Source organism: Crotalus tigris, unplaced genomic scaffold (assembly GCF_016545835.1).
Source record: "Crotalus tigris isolate CLP2741 ecotype Arizona unplaced genomic scaffold, ASM1654583v1 scf7180000018085.976183, whole genome shotgun sequence".
Lineage (NCBI taxonomy): Eukaryota > Metazoa > Chordata > Lepidosauria > Squamata > Viperidae > Crotalus > Crotalus tigris.
The window spans coordinates 64,620-89,919 of record NW_024096816.1 but is presented as its reverse complement, the minus strand read 5'-3'; the positions used below and the strand labels follow the sequence as shown (position 1 = coordinate 89,919).

The 25,300-nt window shown below is 36.7% G+C and overlaps 1 protein-coding gene across 5 annotated transcripts in view; it reads left to right on the top strand.

Moving 5' to 3' along the window:
* BCL11A (BAF chromatin remodeling complex subunit BCL11A) overlaps window positions 1-24,529 on the top strand; it is a 238,749-nt gene extending 214,220 nt beyond the window's left edge. For 2 of the 5 annotated variants that reach the window (XM_039347535.1, XM_039347537.1), the window contains exon 3: window positions 3,328-9,578. In XM_039347535.1, the coding sequence (XP_039203469.1) occupies window positions 3,328-5,333 (2,006 nt within the window). In that variant the 3' untranslated portion in view covers window positions 5,334-9,578. Of the gene's footprint in view, window positions 1-3,327; window positions 9,579-17,997; window positions 21,051-24,107 lie in introns of those variants that run through there. The other 3 variants (XM_039347539.1, XM_039347538.1, XM_039347536.1) reach the window with 3 other exon arrangements.
* The last annotated feature ends 771 nt before the right edge of the window (window positions 24,530-25,300 follow it).

Genomic DNA, 25,300 nt, shown 5'->3' with positions numbered 1-25,300 from the left:
TGGCTGTTGGGAGAGTCCAGATCCAGCAGGAGCAGAAGAGGAATGTGTACAGCTTTTGGATTCAGCTATAACCCCAGAAGACCCACTCCCTGAAACAGAAAGAAATTGCTGCTCTCATATACTTGTTCCTTAGCAGTGTTTCATCAAGGACCAGCTGCTCTTTAGATATTATTTTGAAGGAATCTTCCAAGTAACATTGTGAGGTGGCCACGTTGACTGTCCACAAGTACTACAGATACCTCATGTGTACATCATTCTGAGGTCCATTTCATAACAGTGACTATAGGAAAACTAGTAGGATAATAAACCATTCCCAAGATCACTTGTCTTAGACCAGAAGTGAGAAACTATGGTCCTTTATGGCTGGCTCAGAAATTTTGGGAGTTGAAGTCCACAAATTAAAAAAAAGGCCATAGTTCCCTACTCCTAACTTAGACAAAATGAAAGGACTGCTATGGGGAGCCAGTTGAGAGAACAGGAAGTGGGAAGTAGGTTTTGCCCATCTGCAGCTTCAAATATCTGCTTCATTTCATGCAGTGATGGAGTTGGCCTTGTTCAACTGCACTTTTCTGCTCCATCAGTTCTGTGTTTATGAGACAATTATATTCACACAACAGTCTTTTTTTCAGGAAATGTGTAAAGTATGAACTTTAGACACATGTTCTTAGTCATTTGAATATGTATATCAGGGTTTTATAATATTTGTGTGAGTACTGCGCCTTCAGCATTACTGGACAAGATTAATGGAATCTGCAGAGGCAGATTTCGTTTTTACTTCAATATAAATTTGCTGGGAATATGAGACGGTATATTCAGACATCTCCACCAAACCTCTTTGTTAATCTCTTCCGTACCAGAAGAATTGTTAGTTTACGATGTTCCATAGGTTCCATATTCTGCACTAGAATAGCCATGGGTTGCTCACTGGTATATTTAAGGATGCCTGTTCACTATAAGAAATACTAGGAAAACTATGATAAAATAACTTAAGGCAGAACAGTTAGAGTATATCAAAAAGATTGCTAGAAAACTATCCAAATATTCAAGAAAATTGAACCCTAACTAGATGCAAGGCTTATATTAACTCACCAAGGATGAAGTTGTTCTCATTTCTGCCAGGTTTGATTTTTGAACTGTTAGGTGGGCAAGATCTGGGGCAAGTAATGGGAGCTCACTCTGTTGCGCAGAGCTTGGGTCTTGAACCAGGGCTGTCAGCTCTCCAGCAGACAAGCTCAGTTTCTTTAATCACTGAGCCATTGTGCCCCAAGACAGACAGATGTAGATATAGATGTATGTATATAAATACACACACATATAACTCTTTTACAAGCCAGCAGTCTTTTACTATTTTATTTTAGCCGCTTGCATATCAACACAGGAACACCACATAGAAATCTAGTTGATGCTGGATATGCATAGACACACACATACACATACACTTGCATGTACTTAGTCATCCATAAGCTAATTGATAGTTAAACTGTTGTAGATTGGCGAACCAATTGGCTTGTAGGAAATATCAGACCAGGTATAGAAGTGTCCAAAATTTTCTGTCTCAAAGATTAGTGGAAGATGTTACATCAGATACCTTCATTTAACCTGATCTATCTAACAGATGATTCAGAATATAAAAGGGGGGAAACTGTGTTCAGCACTTGGAACTCTTCATAGGACAATTGGTTAAAAATGAAATTAAAAATAAGTACAGAAATGTCCACTAAAATGGTTATTGAAACAACTCATATATTTAAATAACTTATGCAACTATGCATCACTATTTTAAGCTATTAAATTCTCATTTACAGTCTTAATGTTTTTTTAGAAAAACTGCAATTTCAATAGTTGTTTTTGTTCACCTCACTAAATTTACATAGACAATTGATTTTTCAGTGAAATGTGATAGTTGAACTGTCTGAAATATATTTTTATTTAAATTTGCCATTTCAAAAATCCTAGCATATATGTAATTTGCCCTTTTGTCAGAGGCAATGTGTATGTTACAGTTCAGTTCAACTCCCCTCCCCCTAAAAATACTCCTATTGTATTATATATTTTAAACAGTTCTATTTTAACTGTTTAAGCAGGAAATATTTTAATGGAATTCACTTACATTTTTTAATGTTCATATGTTTGCAAAATAACACTGATAGTAGAAAGCATTTTCTACTCCTATGTGATTAACAATCTGTACCCCCAGAATTAAATTTTATATTATTTCAAAAATATTTGTTTTAAAGTCAGTATGAGTATAAAGCAACTATAGGCAATAATTATTTGTATACTTACTCAAGAGTAGAATCCACTGAAAACAGTTGGACATAGTTCCAGGTAACCATGAGTGCAGTTGTCTGCATCGTAACCTTTAACATTTGACTGAAATAATAGGAAATTAATTTAAAGTAAGCTTTGTAGTTAAGGCTGTGTAGTATTTTAGATTTGATTGGGGAAAATTGCTTCAGAATAAGCCAGAGCAGTACATTTAGTCACAATTAAAGTAGCCATATTTGTTTGCAGAATTGCGCAATTGTGGTAGAAATGTTCCCTCAGTAGTCATGTCATCCTGGAAGAAATCAAAACTGTTTTAATGAGTTGCTTCAAAATATTCCTAACCAAATCTAAAGCATTGCACAACCAACTTTATAGTGTAAAGTTTATATTGAATTAGTCTCTTTAAAATTTTTGAAGTTAACTGAAAATGTAGCTGAATAAATGCTATTTTTGTGCTTAAATTACAATCCCTAGTAGTGTTATCCTGTGCAATCCTACTCAAAAATGTGAGTCCCAGAATAAGAGACTTATTCTCAGGTATGTAGGATTGTACGCACAATAAGTATGTTTATGTTGGTTTAGGATAGAGAGCTTAATCATTGATGTTGATGGTTCTATATAGTACTGCAGTAATTGATATTTTTTAACAGTGTCGACGAAGTGTATTAAGGAGATAAGTATTTAAATTCCAATGAATGTTAGATGCATGAAATCAAAGTTATGTATTTATGCAAGATATACAGAAAACAAGCAGGGACTTTTTCTCCCATAAATGTCAGAAGAAAGATTGATGGGATTTGTTGCCTCAGTAATTGGCCATTGGCTTCAGGGGCTTTAGAACAATATTAGACAGATCCATGTGAGAGGATTTGTCTAATTGAGAGGAACACTTATGTTCTGGGTAATTACAGCAGTATACAGGTGGCTTTGAAGGTAACGTACTGGCCACTACAAATGCCAGAATTAAACACTTTCATTTAACAAAACTTAACTTTTCTTTTGATGTTAGAAATAATTTGATAATTAAAAGATTGATGTTACCATTGTGTTGTTTTTCAGGTAAAGATGAACCCAGCAGTTACACGTGTACAACATGTAAACAGCCATTCAACAGCGCCTGGTTTCTCTTGCAACATGCACAGAACACTCATGGATTAAGAATCTACTTAGAAAGTGAACATGGAAGTCCTCTGACACCCCGGGTTGGTATCCCATCAGGACTAGGTGCAGAATGCCCTTCTCAGCCACCACTCCATGGGATTCACATTGCAGACAATAATCCTTTTAATCTTCTTAGAATACCTGGGTCAGTCGCGAGAGAAGCATCAGGTCTTGGAGAAGGGCGTTTCCCTCCCACACCTCCTTTGTTTAGTCCCCCTCCAAGACATCATTTGGATCCACATCGCATAGAACGCCTAGGTGCTGAAGAAATGGCTCTTGCAACCCATCACCCCAGTGCCTTCGACAGGGTGCTGCGACTCAACCCTATGGCCATGGAGCCTCCAGCTATGGATTTCTCCAGGCGGCTTAGGGAGTTAGCTGGAAACACCTCTAGTCCACCATTGTCACCGAACCGGCCCAGCCCTATGCAAAGGTTACTACAACCATTCCAGCCAGGCAGCAAGCCACCATTTCTGGCAACACCTCCTCTTCCTCCTCTTCAGTCTGCTCCTCCTCCTTCTCAGCCTCCTATCAAATCCAAGTCCTGTGAATTTTGTGGGAAAACCTTTAAATTTCAGAGCAACTTAGTTGTCCATCGTAGAAGCCACACTGGAGAAAAACCCTACAAGTGCAACCTTTGTGATCATGCATGCACTCAAGCAAGCAAGTTAAAACGCCACATGAAAACACACATGCACAAATCCTCTCCAATGACTGTGAAGTCAGATGATGGCCTCTCTACAGCCAGTTCCCCAGAGCCCGGAACCAGTGACCTTGTTGGCAGTGCTAGCAGTGCCCTCAAATCTGTGGTGGCTAAGTTTAAAAGTGAGAATGATTCCAATATTATTCCAGAAAATGGGGATGAAGAAGAGGAAGAAGAGGAGGAGGAGGAAGAAGAGGAGGAAGAAGAAGAGGAGGAGGATTTGACTGAAAATGAAAGGCCAGACTATGGGTTTGGCATCAATCTAGAAGCAGCTCGGCACCATGAAAACAATTCCCGGTCTATTGAGGAGAATCGTTCTATCCCGGATGTCATGCAAGGGATGGTCCTGAGTTCCATGCAGCACTTCAGTGAGGCTTTCCATCAGGTTCTTGGTGAGAAACATAAACGAGGGCACTTATCTGAATCTGAGGTGCATAGAGATACATGTGATGAAGACTCAGTAGCTGGTGAATCTGATCGCATCGATGATGGTGCTATTAATGGTCGGGGGTGTTCCCCTGGTGAATCTGCCTCCGGAGGTTTGTCCAAAAAGCTGCTCTTGGGTAGCCCAAGCTCCCTAAGTCCTTTTTCTAAACGCATCAAACTTGAGAAGGAGTTTGACCTTCCCACGACAGCTATGCCTAACACTGAAAATGTTTACTCCCAGTGGCTAGCTGGGTATGCTGCTTCTCGGCAGCTAAAAGATCCATTCCTCAACTTTGGAGACTCCCGACAATCGCCTTTTGCTTCCTCCTCAGAACACTCCTCTGAAAATGGAAGTTTACGCTTCTCGACGCCTCCCGGGGAGATGGATGGAGGGATATCAGGCCGCAGCGGTACAGGAAGTGGAGGGAGCACCCCGCATATTAGTGGTCCAGGCCCTGGAAGGCCTAGTTCAAAAGAGGGCAGACGCAGCGACACTTGTGAGTACTGTGGGAAAGTCTTCAAGAACTGTAGTAACCTCACTGTCCACAGGAGAAGCCACACTGGGGAAAGGCCTTATAAATGTGAGCTGTGTAACTACGCCTGCGCCCAGAGTAGCAAACTCACCAGGCACATGAAAACGCATGGTCAGGTGGGGAAGGACGTTTACAAATGTGAAATTTGTAAGATGCCTTTTAGCGTGTACAGTACCCTGGAAAAACACATGAAAAAATGGCACAGTGATCGAGTCTTGAATAATGACATAAAAACTGAATAGAGGTATATTAACTTGACCCCTTCTCCTTCCTTCCCCCAATTTATTCCTGGCCCCCGTGTAGAGATTTTCTAGTCCCTTGTGAGTAAAATATTGGAAGCTAAGAATGATATTAAGAAAGTGCTTGTCACCAGCACACCTGTTTTCATCTTCCTTTTTGTTTTGTTTCTTTTCCCTTTCTTTTCTGTTTTCATCATTTGAATGCATGATCTGTATTGGGGCAATACTACGCAAACTTTGAGCCTTTCTCTTGTGCAATAATTTACATGTTGTGTATGTTTATTGATTTTTTTAAAAATTAGACAGCATGTATGGTATGTTATGACTGTTGTTTTTTTAAAAAAAAAATGTCCCCAAATTCTTTGCTGAGCAAACAGACAAAAAGACCTTTCATACACATGCACAGCACCATGGCTGTTTCCAGTGATGTTCCAGAAAGAGAGAAAAGTAAAACAAGTATTTTTAAACAACCAACCATGCTGCATACATTCTGTAATATATCATATCCATGTTTGTGTTTTAACAGATAAATGAAAATGTGCTTTGAATTAACCCTTTATGGATAGACAGATAGGACTGAAAAGGAAAATATTCCTTGTTACTTTGATTTCTGTCTTTAAAAACATTGACAATTTCAGTTAATTTTTGGTAGGGAGATAAGTCTTTAATTGAAAAATGAGGAAATGAGAGCAAAAAGATAAATGTGTACTATCATTTGGTTTAAAATAGAAATCTGAGTGCCTTGAATATATTTAAGCCATGTTGGTGGCAACTACTTGTTCTAAACTTGTAGGACAACTTTCGCACTGGGCAATGTAAATGAGTCCTTTAGGACCTAGCCGATAACTCTGTATTATATTTTCAGAACAGTGGCTACCTAAAAACAAAAACAAAGAAACCCAACAAATCCTCGTTAATCATCATTCGATCCCCTCCTCAGCCCACCTTTTTTTTTAAAAAAAAATGAGTGATCATAGAACTGAAGTTTATTTTGCTCTAGGAGAGTTTAAAACAATCATCTTAATCATAGAGAATGCTTCTCTCTCAGGTTAAAATATTATTAACCTGTATCAGTCCCTTCCCTTATCCTTCTCTTCCCCCTCATTTCCATTTTAAAATTATTTTATTGATAAAAAGAATGTGACTTGTGCAGAAGGCCTTGGAAGATGATTAAGTATGTGAGAAAGAAAATTCATGTTATAAAGATTTTTTTAAAAATCTCTTAGTGATCCTACACAAAATAAAACTTAATAGTAAAAACAGAAACTATTAAGTGCAGGTCTAGATGGTTGTCAACTTGACAATCAAATTAATAATGCACAAACGTGTGTATCATATATTTATCTATGATTTCCCTCTATACAAGGAAAGGTGTATAAACAGTCTGGCAATAATATTTTACTGATGTGTAAAAATATAGTGATTTATTAGCACTGTTTGCCATTTAAAATTAAGAACAGGTTATAAGCTAATATTGATATGATGATTAACTATGAGCTATTAAGATTTGCCTTGATGTGTGACATTCTGAGAGAGAGAGAAAATAGTCGTGCTCCCTAAAAGTTGTTCTTCATGTTGTTTCTTTTTTAATCATATGCTATGTGCTAGTTATATTGACAAGAAAAAAGGATTCATTACTTTTATGATTAAGCTAGCATCTGCCCCGCTGGAAGTTCACATAGCACTTGACTCTGCCTGTCGTGTCTGTATTGTTTCTTTTAATCAGAGGTACACAGGTTGAGTATAAAAAACTTTTTTAAGACTGCTCAGATAGGACAATTTAAATGCACTGTACAATTTTCCCAGTTTACAGGTCTATACTTTAAAGGGAAAAATTGCAAGATTAATGATTTTTTCAATGAGCATGATCTCATGATAAACATATAAATAATTCTGCCAGCTTGCCATTTTACTTGATTAATGAGTGGGACATAACATGGCGCTGTAAATGGGAACAAGTCCTGCAGTTATGTAAAAAAAAAAAAAAAAAAAAAAAAAACAGAGAGATTGGTCTCCTACAGTGCAAAGAAGTGGTTATTTTGTACAAAACTTTTAAAAATATAAATGTTATGATTTTTTAAAAAAATTCATTATGTTTAGGGGAAAATGTATTTTAGGATTCATTGTCTTGGTGGTATACAAGACCTGTTCTTCCTTGAAAACCAATAGTTAAAAAAATCCTATGCCTTGGATATACACACAACATTTCAGGTTGTAAAATAAATACAATGGGAAAAGGTTTAACAATATATAGTACTTAAATATAGGAATATGCACACTCCTATGCTAAGAAGAGGAAAAGCAAACAAATGGAAAAGAAGAAAAACACATTTATGGTCTCTTTTTTTCTGTAATTTTTAGAATGGTATTTGAATTTAATGTTCACCTAGAGTAGTCACTATAGTATTTATAATGAAGCTTGTATTTTTAACTGTTGCTTGTTTCTCTTTTTTTAAAAAAAGGGTATCAGTTACCTTTTTTGGTAGTGGAAAAACACATACACACAAACAAAAAACAAATAGGCTGCCACAGTATATTTTTTTTTAATTTGGCAGGATAATATAATGCAAAATATTTGTATGTTTCAAAAAATAACGACAAGAAAAGTGTGACATTGTACAGATAGGCCATATAATGGCTATTTTGGGGGAGGGGGGACAAAAACCTGTTTGAATGTCTCACTAAATTAGCATCTCTGATGGTTGTACATATCAAAGTTCTTTTGGGGTTTCTTTGTTTTTTGCTGCCATATTGTATGCAGTAATGCAAGGTGATGATGTTGGTTTGTTCTGTAGTGTGCTCTTTGGTCCCTTTTCTTCTCTTACCCTTTTACATTCCAGCATCTTAAACTTCATATGCAGTAAAAGAAAAAAAAATTAAAAAATAGAATGAAAGGAAAAAATAAAGTTTTGCAGGCTTTTTTTTCCATTGCCAAAAAGAAAAATAAATTAAAATGGTGCTTTATATATTTAGATTGGAAAGAATTTCATATGCAAAGCATATTAAAGAAAGAGAGAGAGAGAGAGAGCGCCCCGCTGGAGTCGATAACTTTTTTGTATATGGCAATGCAAAATATTTTGTTATTATCAACCTTTTCTATTCCTGTCATGAAAGCTGTTTGTCGTAACCTGAAATTTTATCTTTTACTATGGAAGTCACTATTTATTATTGCTTACACGCTCTGTTGAGAACAGTGGCGTCAGATTTGATCTTTGTTTTTGTTTTTTATTATTTAGATGACCAAAGGTCATTGACAACCTGGCTTTTTATTGTATTTTTTTTTCTTTGTCTTTGTTAAGTTCTATTGGGAAAACCACTGTTTGTGTTTTGGGAGGGAGAATCTTTTTTTAATTGGGCAGTTGTCTGCATTACCCTGTTCATTCACCCATTTTGTCCCTAAACTGAAAAAAATAAAAAAAAAATTGCTTAAAGTACATACCATAAGCTTTGCGTATCCTCATTTGACACACACTGTAAATTTCCCTCAGTGAGATAGAAGCCCAGTGGGTTTTCTTCACAGGGCATTTTAATATATTACTAACCTAAAGACCCAGAAAGCTCCCTATTTATACTACAATAAAATATTTTGCCCCTGAGGAAATGCTTCTTTGGTTTTATATTGAGATGATTTTAAAAAAAATGAGGAAAACTTTATTTTATTTTCCATCTAGATGTTTTCCTTCTCTCCTTTCTGATTTTTCTAAGAATGCATAGGTAAAGACTAAAAGGTGAGCAGGTTGGTGAAGCTCATATTTGTCTGTGAGAGGGGCTATCGTTTTGGCCACTCCCATACCCTTTCTGTTTTGCACTGTTGCATACAATCACTAACATACCGAGTTATAAAATGATATGCAACCCTGCTTGGTGACCTTCCATAATTCCCTCCTCTTTCCCAACTTTAAAATCAACTAAAGATCCATGTGATATGAATTGGAAATATGTGGTCTCTGCTGTGCAGTCTAATATAGTAAAGGCAGAAACATTTTAAGGATGCACATCGAAACATACTGGGGTGCGCATTATAAATCCCCCAAGTTTGCATCTTCCAGACTTCAACATATTGGGAAATTGCTTTGTGATACTTTGTCCAATCGGAAAACAGACTGGGATAGGAGCTGCTGTTTTTATATAGTCTGTACAGTTGATAGGTTTTATCAATACACTCTGTGTGTGTGTGTGTGTGTGTGTGTGTGTGTGTGTGTGTATTGTCTTTAAATTGACATATATATATATAGTATATAAGTTTTACAAATACTGCATGTTGCAGCATCAATTAAAAACATATACCTCTGTATACCATCTGTTGCTCTACCTATACAAATCTCTTGTGTATTTTTTTGTTTAAATTTTATTTTAAAGTTTACATTGATGTCAGTTCATTAGCAATTTGGTATTAGTTTCAATCCTTGAGATGCTGGTTTTTAAAATAACTATTAAAAATAATTTCCCTAAAGTTCACACTAGGGATTTTTCATGGGTTGATTTAAAACTGCCCATGACCTATGCTTAAAGAACTTTTAAAAAGTCTTAATGTCCCAACTCAGTTGCATTTTGGCAGGTATCACTCTGCTATCAAGCTTATTTATTTATTTATTTATGAGACTTATATACCGCTTTAAGTGCAAGCACTCTCTAAGCGGTGTATACCAGTAAGCAATGTATATATATATTTACATTGCCCCCAACAATCTGGGTCCTCATTTACCTACCCCGGAAGGATGGAAGGCTGAGTCAACCTTGAGCCGGTGAGATTTGAACCGCTGACCTGCTGAACACAGTCAGCTAAAGTGGCCTGCAGTACTGCACTCTAACTGCTGCGCCACCTCAGCTGTTCAAATAACACCAATGAGCAGCATAACATCAAAAACTGGGATTCCTCCATTCTAGGATTCCGAAGTATAAAATAGTTTGCCAACTATTATATTTCTTTTCTGATTTGTGCTGCTTCAGGGAGCCCAGTAGCATAGAATGTAAGACTACAGTGTTGAAACAAGGTTTGTGTGTCTCTCTGTGTGTACACACAGACACATACCCATACATGCATACACTCACATATACAAATAGGGCATATACACAGACCTGCCAGACATATACATCTGCCAGAGAGACATAAGTTTAATACAGAGAAATCAGTTCATGCTGAAATTATCCATCAAAAATCCAGCCATATACAAATTCTTTTAGCTTTGAATACATAAGCATGTGGATCTAAGACTCTATGGACTTGTGAGGTGTACATGAACCTTGCTGTTCTTTGCTGGGAAAATAGAGTTCTTAATTCTATTTTTGGTATAGCATGTTCCCCTAACATAGAAGAGGATGAGAGAGGTTTTATTTCTATTAATTCAGAGACTGCATTAATGATGATGAAAATTATTATTATTTTCACATCCTGGTGATTCACAGGATGGGCTGATCTTGTCATCTTATGGCAGAATAGGACTGAATTAAAAAGGGTTTACATAAAACTGATAATTGTATGAGTTTCAATTAAGGACTTTACCTCTTACAGTTCCAGCTAAATTAGTTTTAGAAATCCATATGAACACTGCAGGCGTGTACTGGAATAATTATATACAGGCTTCAGAAGTTGTGAGAACTGAGAAAGGTTGTTGCTTGCAGAAGTACAGAAGAATTACATACATATTTTGTTACATCTCAGTGAAAATTAGTTAATACCTCTGTTGCTTCCCTTAACATGCTCAACTACCAATTTTTTAAGGTAGGTTCTAGTATATGCTAATGTAAATCACGAGGGATGGCTTAGCACATTATTGTTATTTCATAAACCATAGTTGAGCAAACCATACTCGTCTTCCAGTATCTTAGTTATCTGCTGCTCATTCTCTCTCTTCAAATTTTAACTTTTTTCTAGTGTTCCTTTCAGTTCCCCCATTTCCTAAATTTGATTGATCTTTCTATTCTCAATTTCAATATACCCTCATTGCCATTTTAGGGTGGAAGGCTAAGCTTTTCTAATTTCATGTTATCTTGTTTTTTTCCCCTCACCTTCACAGCATGATAGTTTAAGGTTGATTAGAGTATGTTAGAGAAGTAAATAAAATTGAGCTATTGATTCAAAATTTGAACATATATTATAGAAATTATAGAAATGAAGGACGCTTTTGATGATGTCAACAAGAGTCACCAGAGCAGTCCCTTCTGTATTAGCTTGCTGGCTGCTTTGACAAGCAGGATCTGAAAAATAATTTTTCTAGGAAGGTGATACTAAACTGAAGCCATGAATTTTCCTGTTCCTACTTTTCCTTTTCTGATCTGGCAAGCAAACATCATTAGTTCTGCACAAAATTCTTCACAAATACTTGTAGTATCCTAAGACACTTTGGAGCTGCTAAATCTTATGTCATGCAGTTAGAAGCACTGCTTAGAGCAGTGGTGGCGAACCTATGGCACGGGTGCCAGATGCGGCACTCAGAACCCTCTCTGTGGGCATGCGTGCCGTCGCCCCAGTCCTACACCTTCAGCTGGGTTTTATAAAACTTTTTTGCTTTAGGCCTCCGCCGCCATGTGCAAAGAAAAAAAAAGGTTCAATCAGTCAATTTCAACTTCTCACGGGAAAAAAAAGGTCTTGCAAAGATGGAATTGATTGAACTTTTTAGTCCCACCCAGTCTGCTGTTACCACCACAGCTATGCCCAGCCAATGGGCCACGCCCAGCCAATGGGCCACACCCACCCGGCACTTGACAATGCATAAATGGGTTTTGGGTTGCAGTTTGGGCACTCAGTCTCTAAAAGGTTCGCCATCACTGGCTTAGAGGATTAATAACAAGCATAAATTCCTGATATATTTTTTTATCATATATTATTTAGTTTTAATTCTTACATTAATTAAAACATGTTCAAAGCTGTACTAACCTTTAAAAAAATTAAAATGCTCTTATTTACTACAACCACTATTTTAATTCTTTTTCAAGGTCTTCAAGTGGGAAGTGGTCAATATAATGCTCACCAGCAACTATTGACAACCCTAGTTCCTGGCCAAATTATCTGAATTAAAAGTAACTCAGCAAACGAATCAGAACAATATCTTCATGCACTGTGTATCTTCCCAACCATTAAACATTGATACAGACTGAGGGCAAAATAGGCATAAGGTGACAGTTTTGATTGACATAGTAAATTGTACTAAGTAACAGTGTTTACACAGGGAAGCCAATTCCCCAAACCAGGGTATTGTTTAATCACTGATAATAATAATGGTTCTCCATCAATTCGTCTTCAACCCCTACAGGTTTTCAGAAATGTATCCTATACTCTCAACTAATCTGGGTTCAAGGTATCCCATTCACTTCCTATTGCTGGATTATTGGGCTTCTGGCTGATTATAGCCTGTCTGATTTTCTTACCTATCCAGCTTCTTATACTTTGATTTCTCTTCCCATATTAATTTTGTCTTTTCTAATTGGTACTTTACATTTAAATTCCTAAAACCATTTTAGATGCCCCAAAAGTAACTCTAGTTACTAGTTTTTCTTGCTTTTCTCACATCAAGCCAATCAACCTCTATTCTTCCTCATATATCTAACTTTCAAAGTTATACACATTTTATAACCTTAAAATCGCTGGGGTAATATTTCTTCCAGTTATCTTGCCATTATTTTAGATCAAGTCTATTGAATTTTTCTCCTCTATTAGGACAACTTTCAATAGTTTTATTTTTCCCTAACTTCTAGAACGATGTATAATTTTGTGATCTCTTCACCTTATTAACATTTTCAGACTTTATTTTTCATGTCTACTTTTGCAGCAGACTCTTAAGATTTATCTAAGTTTGTACTTCCATCTGTATCATTAATGCAGAATTAACCCAGTTCTGTGATCCAAACAAATAATATAGATTTGACCTAAACATGGGTATAGAAAACATTAGGCCTTAGGTTAGTCTCTATTCTGATTAAGACATCTTTTGCAGGATTTGGGGTGGGAATATCTTTATTAACTCTTTTCAAATGTTGTCCACAAAAGTTCTTTCTAGGATATATATGTGATATGTTGAATCATCAACTCATGTTCCTGCATTGCCCTACGGTGCTTGTTCCTGCATTATGTGTTACATCATGCATTTGATAGGACATATGAATCTTCCACACTATTCATTAAAGACTATTCAAAATCTTTATTCCAAAAATGTTGGAAAAATGTTTTTGTATCCTTTTGGCTTCCAGCACAATTTGCCTTAAATCTTGCAGATCACACAGACCTTTAGAAACTTGGGGATAAGCAACAAAGGAGAAAATGATGAAGAAGTAAGGAAGGATTAAAAATTGGGAGTAATTGCATGTGATTTATTTTATGGAGTTAAGCCTTCTGCTAGCTTAATTGTTATGATGGTGTTAAGGTAAGCCTGATGAATTTGAAACTGACAAGACCAGAAACTTTCAGATGACTGGAAAACCAGTGGATTGGACCATTAAAAATGAAGACGTGGATATGGTGACCTGCTTGCTCTTTTAGCCTTGCAAAGAAGTTTACAAATGTTTCTAGATCTGCTTATATTTTTTTCCTGTATTATTTATTTATTTATAGCTTACTGAGAGCAAGAAGAAAAGAGACTGGAAACTAATAGTGCTGCAATTTACCCATGTTTGGTGGATTAGTCATTTAGTGAACTGTATGAAAACTATTAGGGAATGTATGTGACTGGCTGTCTATTAACCTGGGCTTTACAAAATAGGTAGGTAATATTGTGTGTAATCCTGATATGGAAATAGGCCTTTACTGCAACACCAGATTAGTGCAAGAGTAACATCCTGTTTTCCTTCACTACATATATAAGGTATGTTAGTACAATCTCCTTGCAGAATTTAATTTAGATATTAATTTCCTTACTTTAAAGGGAGAACGGTTGGTCAGGTTTCAGTATGAAATATCTGTCTCAGTTTTTACCACAAACCATGTATTTTCTTCACCTCATAAAGAAAATAATCAGTGCTAGCAGATTACTGAAATCAAAATGGCAATGCTGTTTGAAGACTTCAGTACTAATCAGTTCAGTTACTATTTTTAGTGCTAGTATTAAACATTTCAAAATGCATATCCTGTTGTACTGGCTTTTATGAATGTCTGTAAAGATTTTAGAAATCTTTTCATTGGTCATCTGCTGTGAAACAGCCATTATTTCAGTTTCCATTACCTTGAACATTGCATATGTACAGAATGATACAGAAAACTGTCAAACTGTATGTCTTGTCTTCATTTCTCGGGCTAATTGATGTATGTATGTATATTTTAAAACTATCTGTAAACATGATGCCTTGAAATAATTAATCATATTATCTTAAATAGGAGAACTTGCTTGGACAATCTGAGACTATAGACAGATCTTAAATACCCTGAAAGTTTAATTATAGCATCCACATTTGCTCTACAGTTTTACTATTATAATAATTTTCCAAGCCAAGTCAATTATGATAACATCTCAATGATACCTGCTTTTGCATCATTGAGATTGTATAGGATAGCTGATGGAAACAGAGTAAAACCATTAAGTTCAGAATTCAGACTTTCCACAAGAGTTAATTAATTTAGGTTCTCTTCTCATCCATCACACACTAACTTGGCTGCATGGAACAAAGCACTTTCTTCTTTCTTCAACATTATTTTCTTTGTTGTTTAACAAAATAAGTCTTACTAAAGGCTTTGTTACAAAGACTTCGTTAAACCAGAATTCCAAGAGTCTTTCAGATTTCTCATACTTATCTTAACAAAGTGTCTCCCATTCTTGTGTTTTAGCTTGCACAGGGAAATAGCCCAGGGCCATATAGCAATTTAAGGATAACCTGGCAAATTCACAATTAATCTAGGGTTAAAGAACCTGTTTTCAGGTGGAATATGTAAGTAGAGAAGGTGACAGCACCTAGTGCCCTTGGCTGATTCAATGAAAGCTAAGTAGGAACAAACCTAGTTAGTACTTTAAATGAGAAATCACTGGGAAATTCAATGTAGGCTGTTCTGGGAAGTAAAAACATTCCAGAAGATGATAGTAAATAACTTTCCTACTGTTGGCAGAACAACCGCATGAACATCTTTGTAGTTAACTAGGAGTCAAATGTAATTTGAAGGAACCTTTCTTAATAGATGAATGAAGCCTAGCATTGTTGAAGCCTAGCATTGTGGTCATTTCAGTTCGAATCCATGATAGAGCATTTAAGAACAAAAAGTACCATAGAACCTTCACTCCAAAGTAAAATCATGGGATTTGTTTCCTCAAGTCATTTATTACTATTACTTAAGTTTCAGCCCTTGTTGGGTAGGATACTAATATCTGCACATCTGAATAAGGACTAAACACTGCTCAAACGCTGAATGTGATTAAAATGAAGAGTTTTATTTTCAGTCATACCTTTCATGTTATATATTTGAGTAAAATACGGTTACTGTGGCAGTTGTGAATTACTTTCATGATGTAGGGGGTTAGGTCTGTTGGGGACAATAAGGCAATAGTGAAAAACAACAGCAAGATGCCACTTAAACATAGAATGAGACAGCTGTGAACCTTCAATGTTTTTTCTGCAAATCTCAGCTTCCTTAATCATAAGCTGTGTTGGCTAAAATTGTGAGAATTTTAGTTCAGCAATATCTAGATACTCACAGTTTTAAATATTTAAATAACAATTCATATATGGCATGGAATTCTGTACTACAACTTTGCTTCCCATGTATAAGCTGCATGGAAATTAAATCCACATGTTCAAGATTTCATAGCAATGTTTAACTAACTAGAAAAGATAAAGAAGCTGATCTACAGGAACCGAGTAGAATAGAATAATAAAAAGTTTTTATAAGACAATGTGTTGTGGCCTGAAAGCCAAAGCCCCCCTCCCCAAAAAAGCCATGTGAAATGTGACATTTTCTAGAAGTGTGATAAATTAATGGCATTATAAAAGCATGAACTATTGAGGCCACTTAATATTTGTTAGAATCCTGAAAGTGATTTCTAATGGTAGCCATAATGCATTCTGAAGTTATGCCAACATTCTATACAAGCTTTATTGGCAGGCTTAAGAAACATGTTGATATTTATTTCTGGTGAAAAAAAATCTAAATAATGAACAATGTGGTTCAAGTGGGTGGAACATATAATAACATTGTCATTTGTGAACATTTGAAAGCTATTGAACCTCAGAAAGCCAAGCCATTTCTCAGAAAATTTGTCACAATCCTACTGAAATTTTCAAATGAAAGAAAATCCTGAAAACGGTTTTATGCTGCAATCCTGATTCCCATTGATACAGTATATTCCAGTTGGGCTATATCACTTCAGGCTGCAGAATAGCAGTTATACTTGTATGATCCTATGAACAAATATACAAAATGCATATCAATGGTTGCATAACATCACTGCTGAAGTATTTTTTCTGTGAAGAAATGATGATAACATATCACCATCAACCCTCAGAACTAGATCACTGAAATTCCATGCTAGAAATGATCTTGAAGAGCCACTTAAAATCATAAAGTAATGGCTTGTCTTTATCAGAGCTACCAAAATTTTGCATGTATTTGATCAGGATCATATCTTGTGTAATGGACACTAAAATATTGCTGTGATTGATTTTGGGATATGAGAATGTATCATAAGATTTTTCTTTTAAGAAACTCTCTGCTATATGTTGTTTAATAAGGGAAACAGCATACATGATCAGCTATGTCTTTCTGGTGCAGTTCCTCGTATATTCCAGCATTATTGAGTGGAGAACATCCCATGCTTCCAACACATCCAATACATAACCAAGTATCCATCTCGGTGCAATCAGTCGGATGATCTTTATGGACAAAGCATCAGATTACAACAGTGTCGTTGGATAAGACAATTTAGTGGGTGGGGGGAACAGTAAAAGCCTCATCATTTACATGGACGGAATTCTCCAAATCTGGATTCTACATCCACAGCTTCTACTAAAGTCAGCAAAGTTTGAAGGGCACAAGCATGTAAGCCCATGTCTCACGTCATGGGAGCTGCTGATGGGTTTGGATGTCAGCATTTCTCAAGAAAAAAGTACTGGTTTGATGACAATTTGTGTTGTCATGAGATTATGTTATGTGTCAGGGTAGACCTAAAAGCCCTGATCCAGCAAAGGAGATTCAGGTATGAATAGCAATAGCATTTAGACTTATATACTGCTTCATAGTTCTTTACAGCACTTTCTAAGAGGTTTACAGAGTCAGCATATTGTCCCCAACAATCTGGGTCCTCATTTTACCAACTTTGGAAGGATGGATGGCCGAGTCAACTTTGAGCTGGTTGGGATCGAACTCCTGGCAGTAGGCAGAGTTAGCCTACAACACTGTATTCTAACCATTGTGCCACCACGACACCATGAATGCAGGCTTCTTTATGGTGAATCCATATGCATCCATCACAAAATGCACTCTGACCCATAAAAGTTTTTGAAATTGGCCAATGAGCATATCAATCTGTGAGCTTTTGTTGTGAGTGACTAGGTACATATGCTGGATTGGAGCACTGTATTTTTCTGCTTAGATAATATAGGAGATTGTTAACTTGGGAGGTGCAAGGTGATCAAGTAAAGTACTCTATTGCCTAGTGTGCTGCATCCTCATAATTGTAAACAAATGCTTTGATTTTCGGTCCATATTACACCTTTCTTTTTTCCCTCCTCTGTCCCCATTTTTTTTTTTTAGGTTGGCGTAGCGCCCAGGGAACTCCCGATGTGTGGCAAATTCCGGATGGAAGCTCAAGGACGCTTAAATTCTGAGAGAATTTGAAACGCAATGGGGATTTGCGCCACGTATGTGAAATCCAAGTGGGGTTTGCTGTTTGGTTAGTTCGTGATGCTACCTGACTGAACAGCATCAAAGGCAGGATCTTTGCAGACACCTCTCTGCTGCCTGTCCAGAAGACTTTCTATTTATATATTTTTAACAAAATAGCAAAACCACATCATTGGGGATAAATTCTTCATCAAGGGCTTTCTTATATATATCTATATTCCTTTTATTTGACAATCTTGTGTGCCATTTTGTTTCTAGAATGGCAATGGGAAAGCCACCTAAAAATAATAGAGTGATCCAATAAACAAGGAGTTATTAAATCAAACCTTTTACTCAGGCACATCTACATTTCTCATTTATGATGTCCAAAGCCTGAAAGAACACATTTTAGAACACTTTAAAGTTTGGGAAGGCTTGTTCCCTGGACCTTTGAACTTCTACATGGATCACAGAGGAGACTGTAGATGAGTGGTGTGGGGACCCTGTAGGTTGTATGTGACTCCCGAGTCCTTTTTTGCAATTCACTGAGTCTGTCAAGAACATACAATCAACATTTGGTGGAAACTACCAAATAATGATGGTGCCAATTCTCAATGAGAAATACATAAAAATAGATGTATTAATTTCTGATGGATTTAATGCACTGATCAAATTTTATTCTTCCCAGCCCCTTCCACTAACAGGAAATCTTTCTTCTCTGGTGATGCTATTATGTTACTGCACAATGCTCTGCAGCTGTAGCAACCACGGTCCTTGGCCTTGGAAAAGTTGCAGGACTTGGACAAATTAATTTTATGAGGTCTGATTCAACATAAAATAATTTCTTTGACAGCATAAAGAGATATTATCTCTCTTTTTAAAGTATATGCTGAATATTTCAAGGCCAATTTTAGGAATATCTGACTGAAACCTTTTAGCCGCTTTGTTTAGCATCTATTCTCTAATGGAGAATGGCAGAAGGGAGAGCACAGTAAATAGGAACTTTTGCGGCAATATCTAACATAGCCAATGCTTGCAATGACATAATAGTATGCCAGCTGATGTCACACATAGAACAACCGCTCCCATTGACTTCTGCTGGGTTATTTTGTGCATACTAGTAGCCAAAACTCAATGTAAAAGCAACAGATGTCATAGTGCAACATGTCTTCCCTAACTAGTAGAACTGGAATACTATTATTTAGCCCTTTGGAAGTTTTAAGCAAGTGCCTGTTAGTTAAATATGATCAAACTTCATGAAGTCCAATCATGGAAATGGCCATCTTTTCACAGAACACTTCCCAGTGTTTATTAAGGGAATATTGATACTGTAACTCCCTTATAGTGCTTTTCCTTCTTCCAGTGAAGCTCCATATTTTTGCTTTTCCCATAAGATATGTGCTATAAGTTGTTTAAACAAGAAGAGATTTAAAGAGAAGCAGAAAGCTGACAGAAACAGGCACTGCAATGACTCCGGTCCTGAATATCTGGGGGGTCTGAAATACCTGACCTTTTCTTATGGAAGCAGGTTCTTTGTGCGAACTGGTATGGGAAGACAACTGGGTGACCTCTAAATATTTTTCATTACAATTCCCACCATCCTTTGCTGATAGGAAGTTCCAAAACATTTGGCAGAAACAATATGCCTACTCTTGTTGAAAAATTAATGGATAGAAATAAAATGGGCTTGGAATCATAGAATTTAAAGGGAGGCTTCTAAGCAACTAATTAATTCCCTATGATGTATTAAATTAAAAGCCAAAGTAACTCCTACAGATTATTTTTCCCTTCTCTATCTGGAGGCCTCCAGTGAAGCAGAACCATTAACCTTCCAGATGCTTGGTTCCATTATCAAGCTGCTCTTGTAGACAAGAAGTTTTTACTAATGTAGAACAGAAATCTGTCATCCTCCATGATAAGCCTGTTGTACATCTTTGACCAGCATGAAATATATCTTTTCTACCTTTTGTTGGTAGTCCTTAAGCTTTGAATCCCAATGATTAATTACATATCATTGATCCATATCATTGATCCAGCAATTTTGGTATCCTATGCTATATTGACAGGCAACATCTCTTGTCATTTCAGAGGAAGTCTCTCTTAATCCTTTCTGGAGATCCTCCCAAATTACTACTTCAAAATTAATAAGTTCTGCTTGCTCTTGGTTATAGCCATTTGGTACATGTTTATTCTATGCCTAGGACCTACAAAGAATTTAGATTGAGTAGTGGAGGAAGAAGCCAGGAATTTTGTAGGCTTAAATCTTAATTTTCCTGCAATTGATTTTTCCACAGAGGGCAACACTCTTTCAAAGAACAAGTGAAGCTGGGTCATTACTACTATTTTTTCCTAAATTAATTAGAGAAAGGATAGTTCTGACAGATGATAAAATAACACATAGGGTCTAGGTACAAATGGAAACATAGGTAGGTTTTCAGTGGAGGACTTGGGATGTGCACAGGATTTATATATGCCTCCCTCAAAAAATTGTATATGCATGGGTTGCTAAGCCAGGTTTGTGAATGTAACTGATTGTTGCCCCAACTGGGGGAAGGTAAAGGAGTCTGGTTGGTTTATACTGAGCCAGCTCATTGGTTTTATGTTGATTACTGTCAGTGCTATGCTAAGTGGCTGTTTTTCTCCTCCAAAGGTCCAATCTGGTAATCTTTTCAACTGAAAGTACCAAGAACTGAACTATGAGCCATGTGACTAGCATGCCTCTAAATTATCATAAGTTTTTCTAAATCTACTTTTCCAGATTAAACCAGAAACAACCTATATTTTTACACCCTACAATTTACAGTTCTTGACAGCATATGTTTGCAGAAATATTGAAAATCATTATTACAATTCCATATTCTAGTCATCACATTGATATTCTTGCCTAATTCTGTGTGGGGTTTCCAACTGTCTTAATTTATTATTTGTGTGCAACTAAGTGATGCTTATTGTGGTGTATTGCTTTTCTGTTGCTTAAATATGTATTTTGGGGGACAATGGGGTGGGTGGGCTACGTTGTTTGGAAAAATAACAAACAAATGAAATCTAAGAGGTGTTTGTGTCAGACTATGATTGTACAACTTGTTCTTTGGGGGAAAACAAGTGACATGAAAATTAATACACTTCTTAGAGTCCCTCTCTATTTTATCAAGGTAGCTAAAACTATTCAAGGAAAATACTAAAGTAACAAAAAGTTTTCACTGAGATAAGAAATACTAGTTTAGACACTCTCATATGGAAATTCAATTATATTAGTTACCTAATATAGTTACCTTAGAGTTTGGATGGAGGGATGAAAAGAAATAATCACATAATTCTTATGAGCCTGACTGAAACTGGACAACATGGAAGGAATGATGTGGAAAATGAAACTATTGGTGTTGGAATGGCCTACATACTTTAATTGATGCCAATGTTGAGATTCTAGAAAGCGTACAGAGAAGAGCAACAAAGATGATTAGGGGACTGGAAGCTAAAGCATATAAGGAAAGGCTGCTGGAATTGGGTATGTCTAGTTTAATGAAGAGAAGGATGAGGGGGGACATGATAGCAGTATTCCAGTATCTCAGGGGCTGCCACAAAGAAGAGGGAGTCAAGCTATTTTCCAAGAACCAACGGATGGAAATTAATCAAGGAGAGAAGCAACCTAGAACTAAGGAGAAACCACCTGACAGTTAGAACAATTAACCAGTGGAACCACCTGCCTCCAGAAGTGGTGAATGCTCCAACACTGGAAGTTTTTAAGAAGAGACTGGACAGCCATTTGTCTGAAATGGTATAGGGTTTCCTGCCTGAGCAGGGGGTTGGACTAGATGACCTCCAAGGTTCCTTCCAACTTTATTATTATTATTATATTCTGGACCAAATCATTGATGTAGCTGGAAAGATACTGTGACACCCAAACTTACTTCTAAATATTTGGAATAAGCCAAGCCATATATTATGGAGAGGGCAACTCCCCTTTCTGATTTAATGCCCTAATTGCCTTAAGTAAGGTTTTTAATCACTGCCTTAGAAATGAATCCTCTTAGGAGAAAGAGCAATGTGAGCAACGGTTCCCAATAGGTCTTTCCCACATAGACCACTACATTAGCAGAATTCCATTAAACAATGAAGGTGAGTGGAAATCATATGGGAAGGAATATACCAAGGCAGCTTTCAGATCCACTTTCTCATACAAGCATGGTTTTCCCCACATTACTACACAACTTTATTTTACCTACAAAACTAGCTAACTAGAGCAACACGGAATGTAACTATAGAACTTTAATCCAAGTCAATTCTAAATTTAGAAAAATCCATGAGAAATTTAATGAGACGCATCAGTTTTGCAACGTATCAAGGCATGGTTAAGCTCATCAAGTTAAAAGAGTGGGAAAGTAATTTAATTAGTTACACTGAACATTATTGAAAGATTTTGTTTTCATTAGAAGAGCAATTTGGTTCACAACTGCCCAAACAAGAAAAAGCACAGTAAATATGCAAAAAAAAAAAAAGTAACATTGACAAGATCTTATTGCATGTCAAGTTTTTAAGTCATCATGTTTTCCCTTTTTAATAGCAATCACATATTGTTTCATCTTGGGTCCTAAATATCTCTTTCATTTCCCCAAACTAGTCTGTTTGCAACAAAGTTCAGAAAGATTAAATAAAAATAAATTGGCAGCCCCTCCCCCAATACATCACCACTCTATTTCTTTGATTAAATTACTTTGGTTCTAGAATCCTTGTTTCTACATGCAGTAACTGAGTGTCTTGGCAATAAAACATAGCAAAGGTTAACCTGTTTGTGACATTTTCCTTCTCCCCTCAACCTTAAAAATTGCATTAAGTCATCATAAGCTGTTGGCGGGTTGATACAATTTTTATAGAATGCTAATAAACCGGAGCAGACTGCTCATTAAAGCACACTGATTTCAGTTGCTCACAAGGAATTATCAGAAACTCTGAATAGCAATTTGAAAGATACACATACATTTTTCTGCCAGTTTCATGTTGGATCTTGTTGGATAATCTGAATACCCAATAAGAAGTCTTGAAGCCTGATGGCTGGAATATTTAGTTCTAAATGTGCTGGAGTAACCATTAACATCAGGGAAAGTTGAAATAAGTTCCTTTCTTAGTTTTTTTAATATTCTGCTTTTAATGTGCCATTTATTAAGCACTCAGACTTTAAAGTGAGTTCTTGCTATGTTTTTAACCACATGGCTAGAATTTTATGGCAGAGGTCCCAGTAGGTACTTTTCTCTTGAGAGAGGTTTTGAAACTTCAGAAATATAAGACTTTCATTATCTTTCTCATCATTCAAGTGGACAATATCTACATCCTTGGCCCTAGTTACATGTTTATGCCATAATCTGTCCAATTTTATAGACCCAACAGACCACCGTGGAAGCCACTTCCATACTTGCAGCTCCATCCTAAGGCAGCCTTGCTGGGACTATGTCACATGTGAGAAGGAACCATAAAACCTTTTAAACATCTTATTGCAAAGAAACAGGACATTACTTTGAGGACTTCAGCTAACATGGTTTTGCAACTAACGCTTTTCTGAGGTCTCAACTAAGTTGGGTACCAGAAACTGGCCAGGTCAGCCTGAAGGTATTGGTCCCAATTTCCAGAAGAACATGTAAGAATCATGGTCTCAAATCCATGCATATCACAAATATGCAAGATTTGCAATAGCTCATAATCAGAGTTTTTGCACGACTACAATCTGTGACCTGGAATGACAAGGAAGTCCCAGAGCAGAAATAAAGACTGATCTATAGATACTGGTGTTTGAGGGTTCATCTGACTAGGAGCTTGGGCTCTGTAGTATCATGAATTGCTAATTGTCCATATTGATTGAGAGATGTAGTTCATCAACATCTACTGTTCATACTTACCTACTGATTTTCAAGGTGGGGCAACATATTTTTGAAACATGGCTGTCTGAAGACAAAGACACGTTTATAATCTCTGAGTAACATTTCATGCTTTTGGAATAAATGTTCCATATGTGAAATACTTATAAAAGCTTTTCCTTGCCTAAATTATAGATGTTGCAGAGGATGGAACAGAGAAGTTGGCAGTTTTGAGGATGAAGCCAAGAAACCACCTCCCACAGTTTTTTTGTATGTTTCATTCTTTTCAGGAGATCATAATGCAAAACCATAAACCATCCATATGAAAATCTAAAATGCAAACACTTCTATAACTGCAGAATGTATTGGCCCATGGTGTAAAATCTAATATTGTTTTAGTAATAAGCTCTAGTTTTACTCATTATAATTAATACAGTTCATTACAATTTTTTCAAAACTTTTCTTGAAAAGTGTTACATTTGAATTTGTTTGGATCTCAGAAGCTGTCTCCTCTTTCTATGAAATGTCCTGTTATTCTTGGTGAACTTAGAATGCTAGTTGCAGAAAACATTTTGCTGAGCTTAGAGCAGTGGTTCTCAACCTGTGGGTCAGGACCCCATTTGGGGTCGAACGACCATTTCAAGGGGGTCGCCAAATAAAGCTGTCCGCCATTTTTTTCCCCTTTTCTTTTCTTTGGCACCCAGTGATGTATAAGTGGTTGGGGGTCACCACAACATGGGAACTGTATTATGGGGTCGCGGCATCAGAAAGGTTGAGAACCACTGGCTTAGAGGATCCAGTCAGTGCAGCTGATTCTACATGAACTTTATCAGAAATGCCAAAAAGGAACAATTATCAAAAGAGTGTCCTGCCAGCTCAGCCAATAACTCTGTAGACTTGTAAACTAACAATCAAAGCCATTACTGGTAGGATGAAAAGGATAGGATGGGGAGAATAGTTGCATGGATACCATAGGGCATGGTGGCGAACCTATGGCACACGTGCCACAGGTGGCATGCAGAGCTTTCTCTATGCCCACCATCGCCCCAGTCCTAAGCTTTCAGCTGGGTTTTATAAAACCTTTTTGCTTTAGGCCTCCACCGCCATGTGCAAAAAAAAAAAAAAGGTTCAATCAATCAATCAATTTCAACTTCTTGTGGGAAAAAAAAGATCTCGCAAAGTTGGAATTGATTGATTGAACTTTTCAGTCCCACCCAGTTTGCCGTTACCACCGAAGCCATGCCCACCCAATGGGCCATGCCTACCCGGCACCCGACGATACATAAGTGTGTTTTGGGTTGCAGTTTGGGCACTCGGTTTCTAAAAGGTTCACCGTCACTGCCAAAGGGACTTAATTCTCATCTTACAAACTTGTCCTACTCTCAATC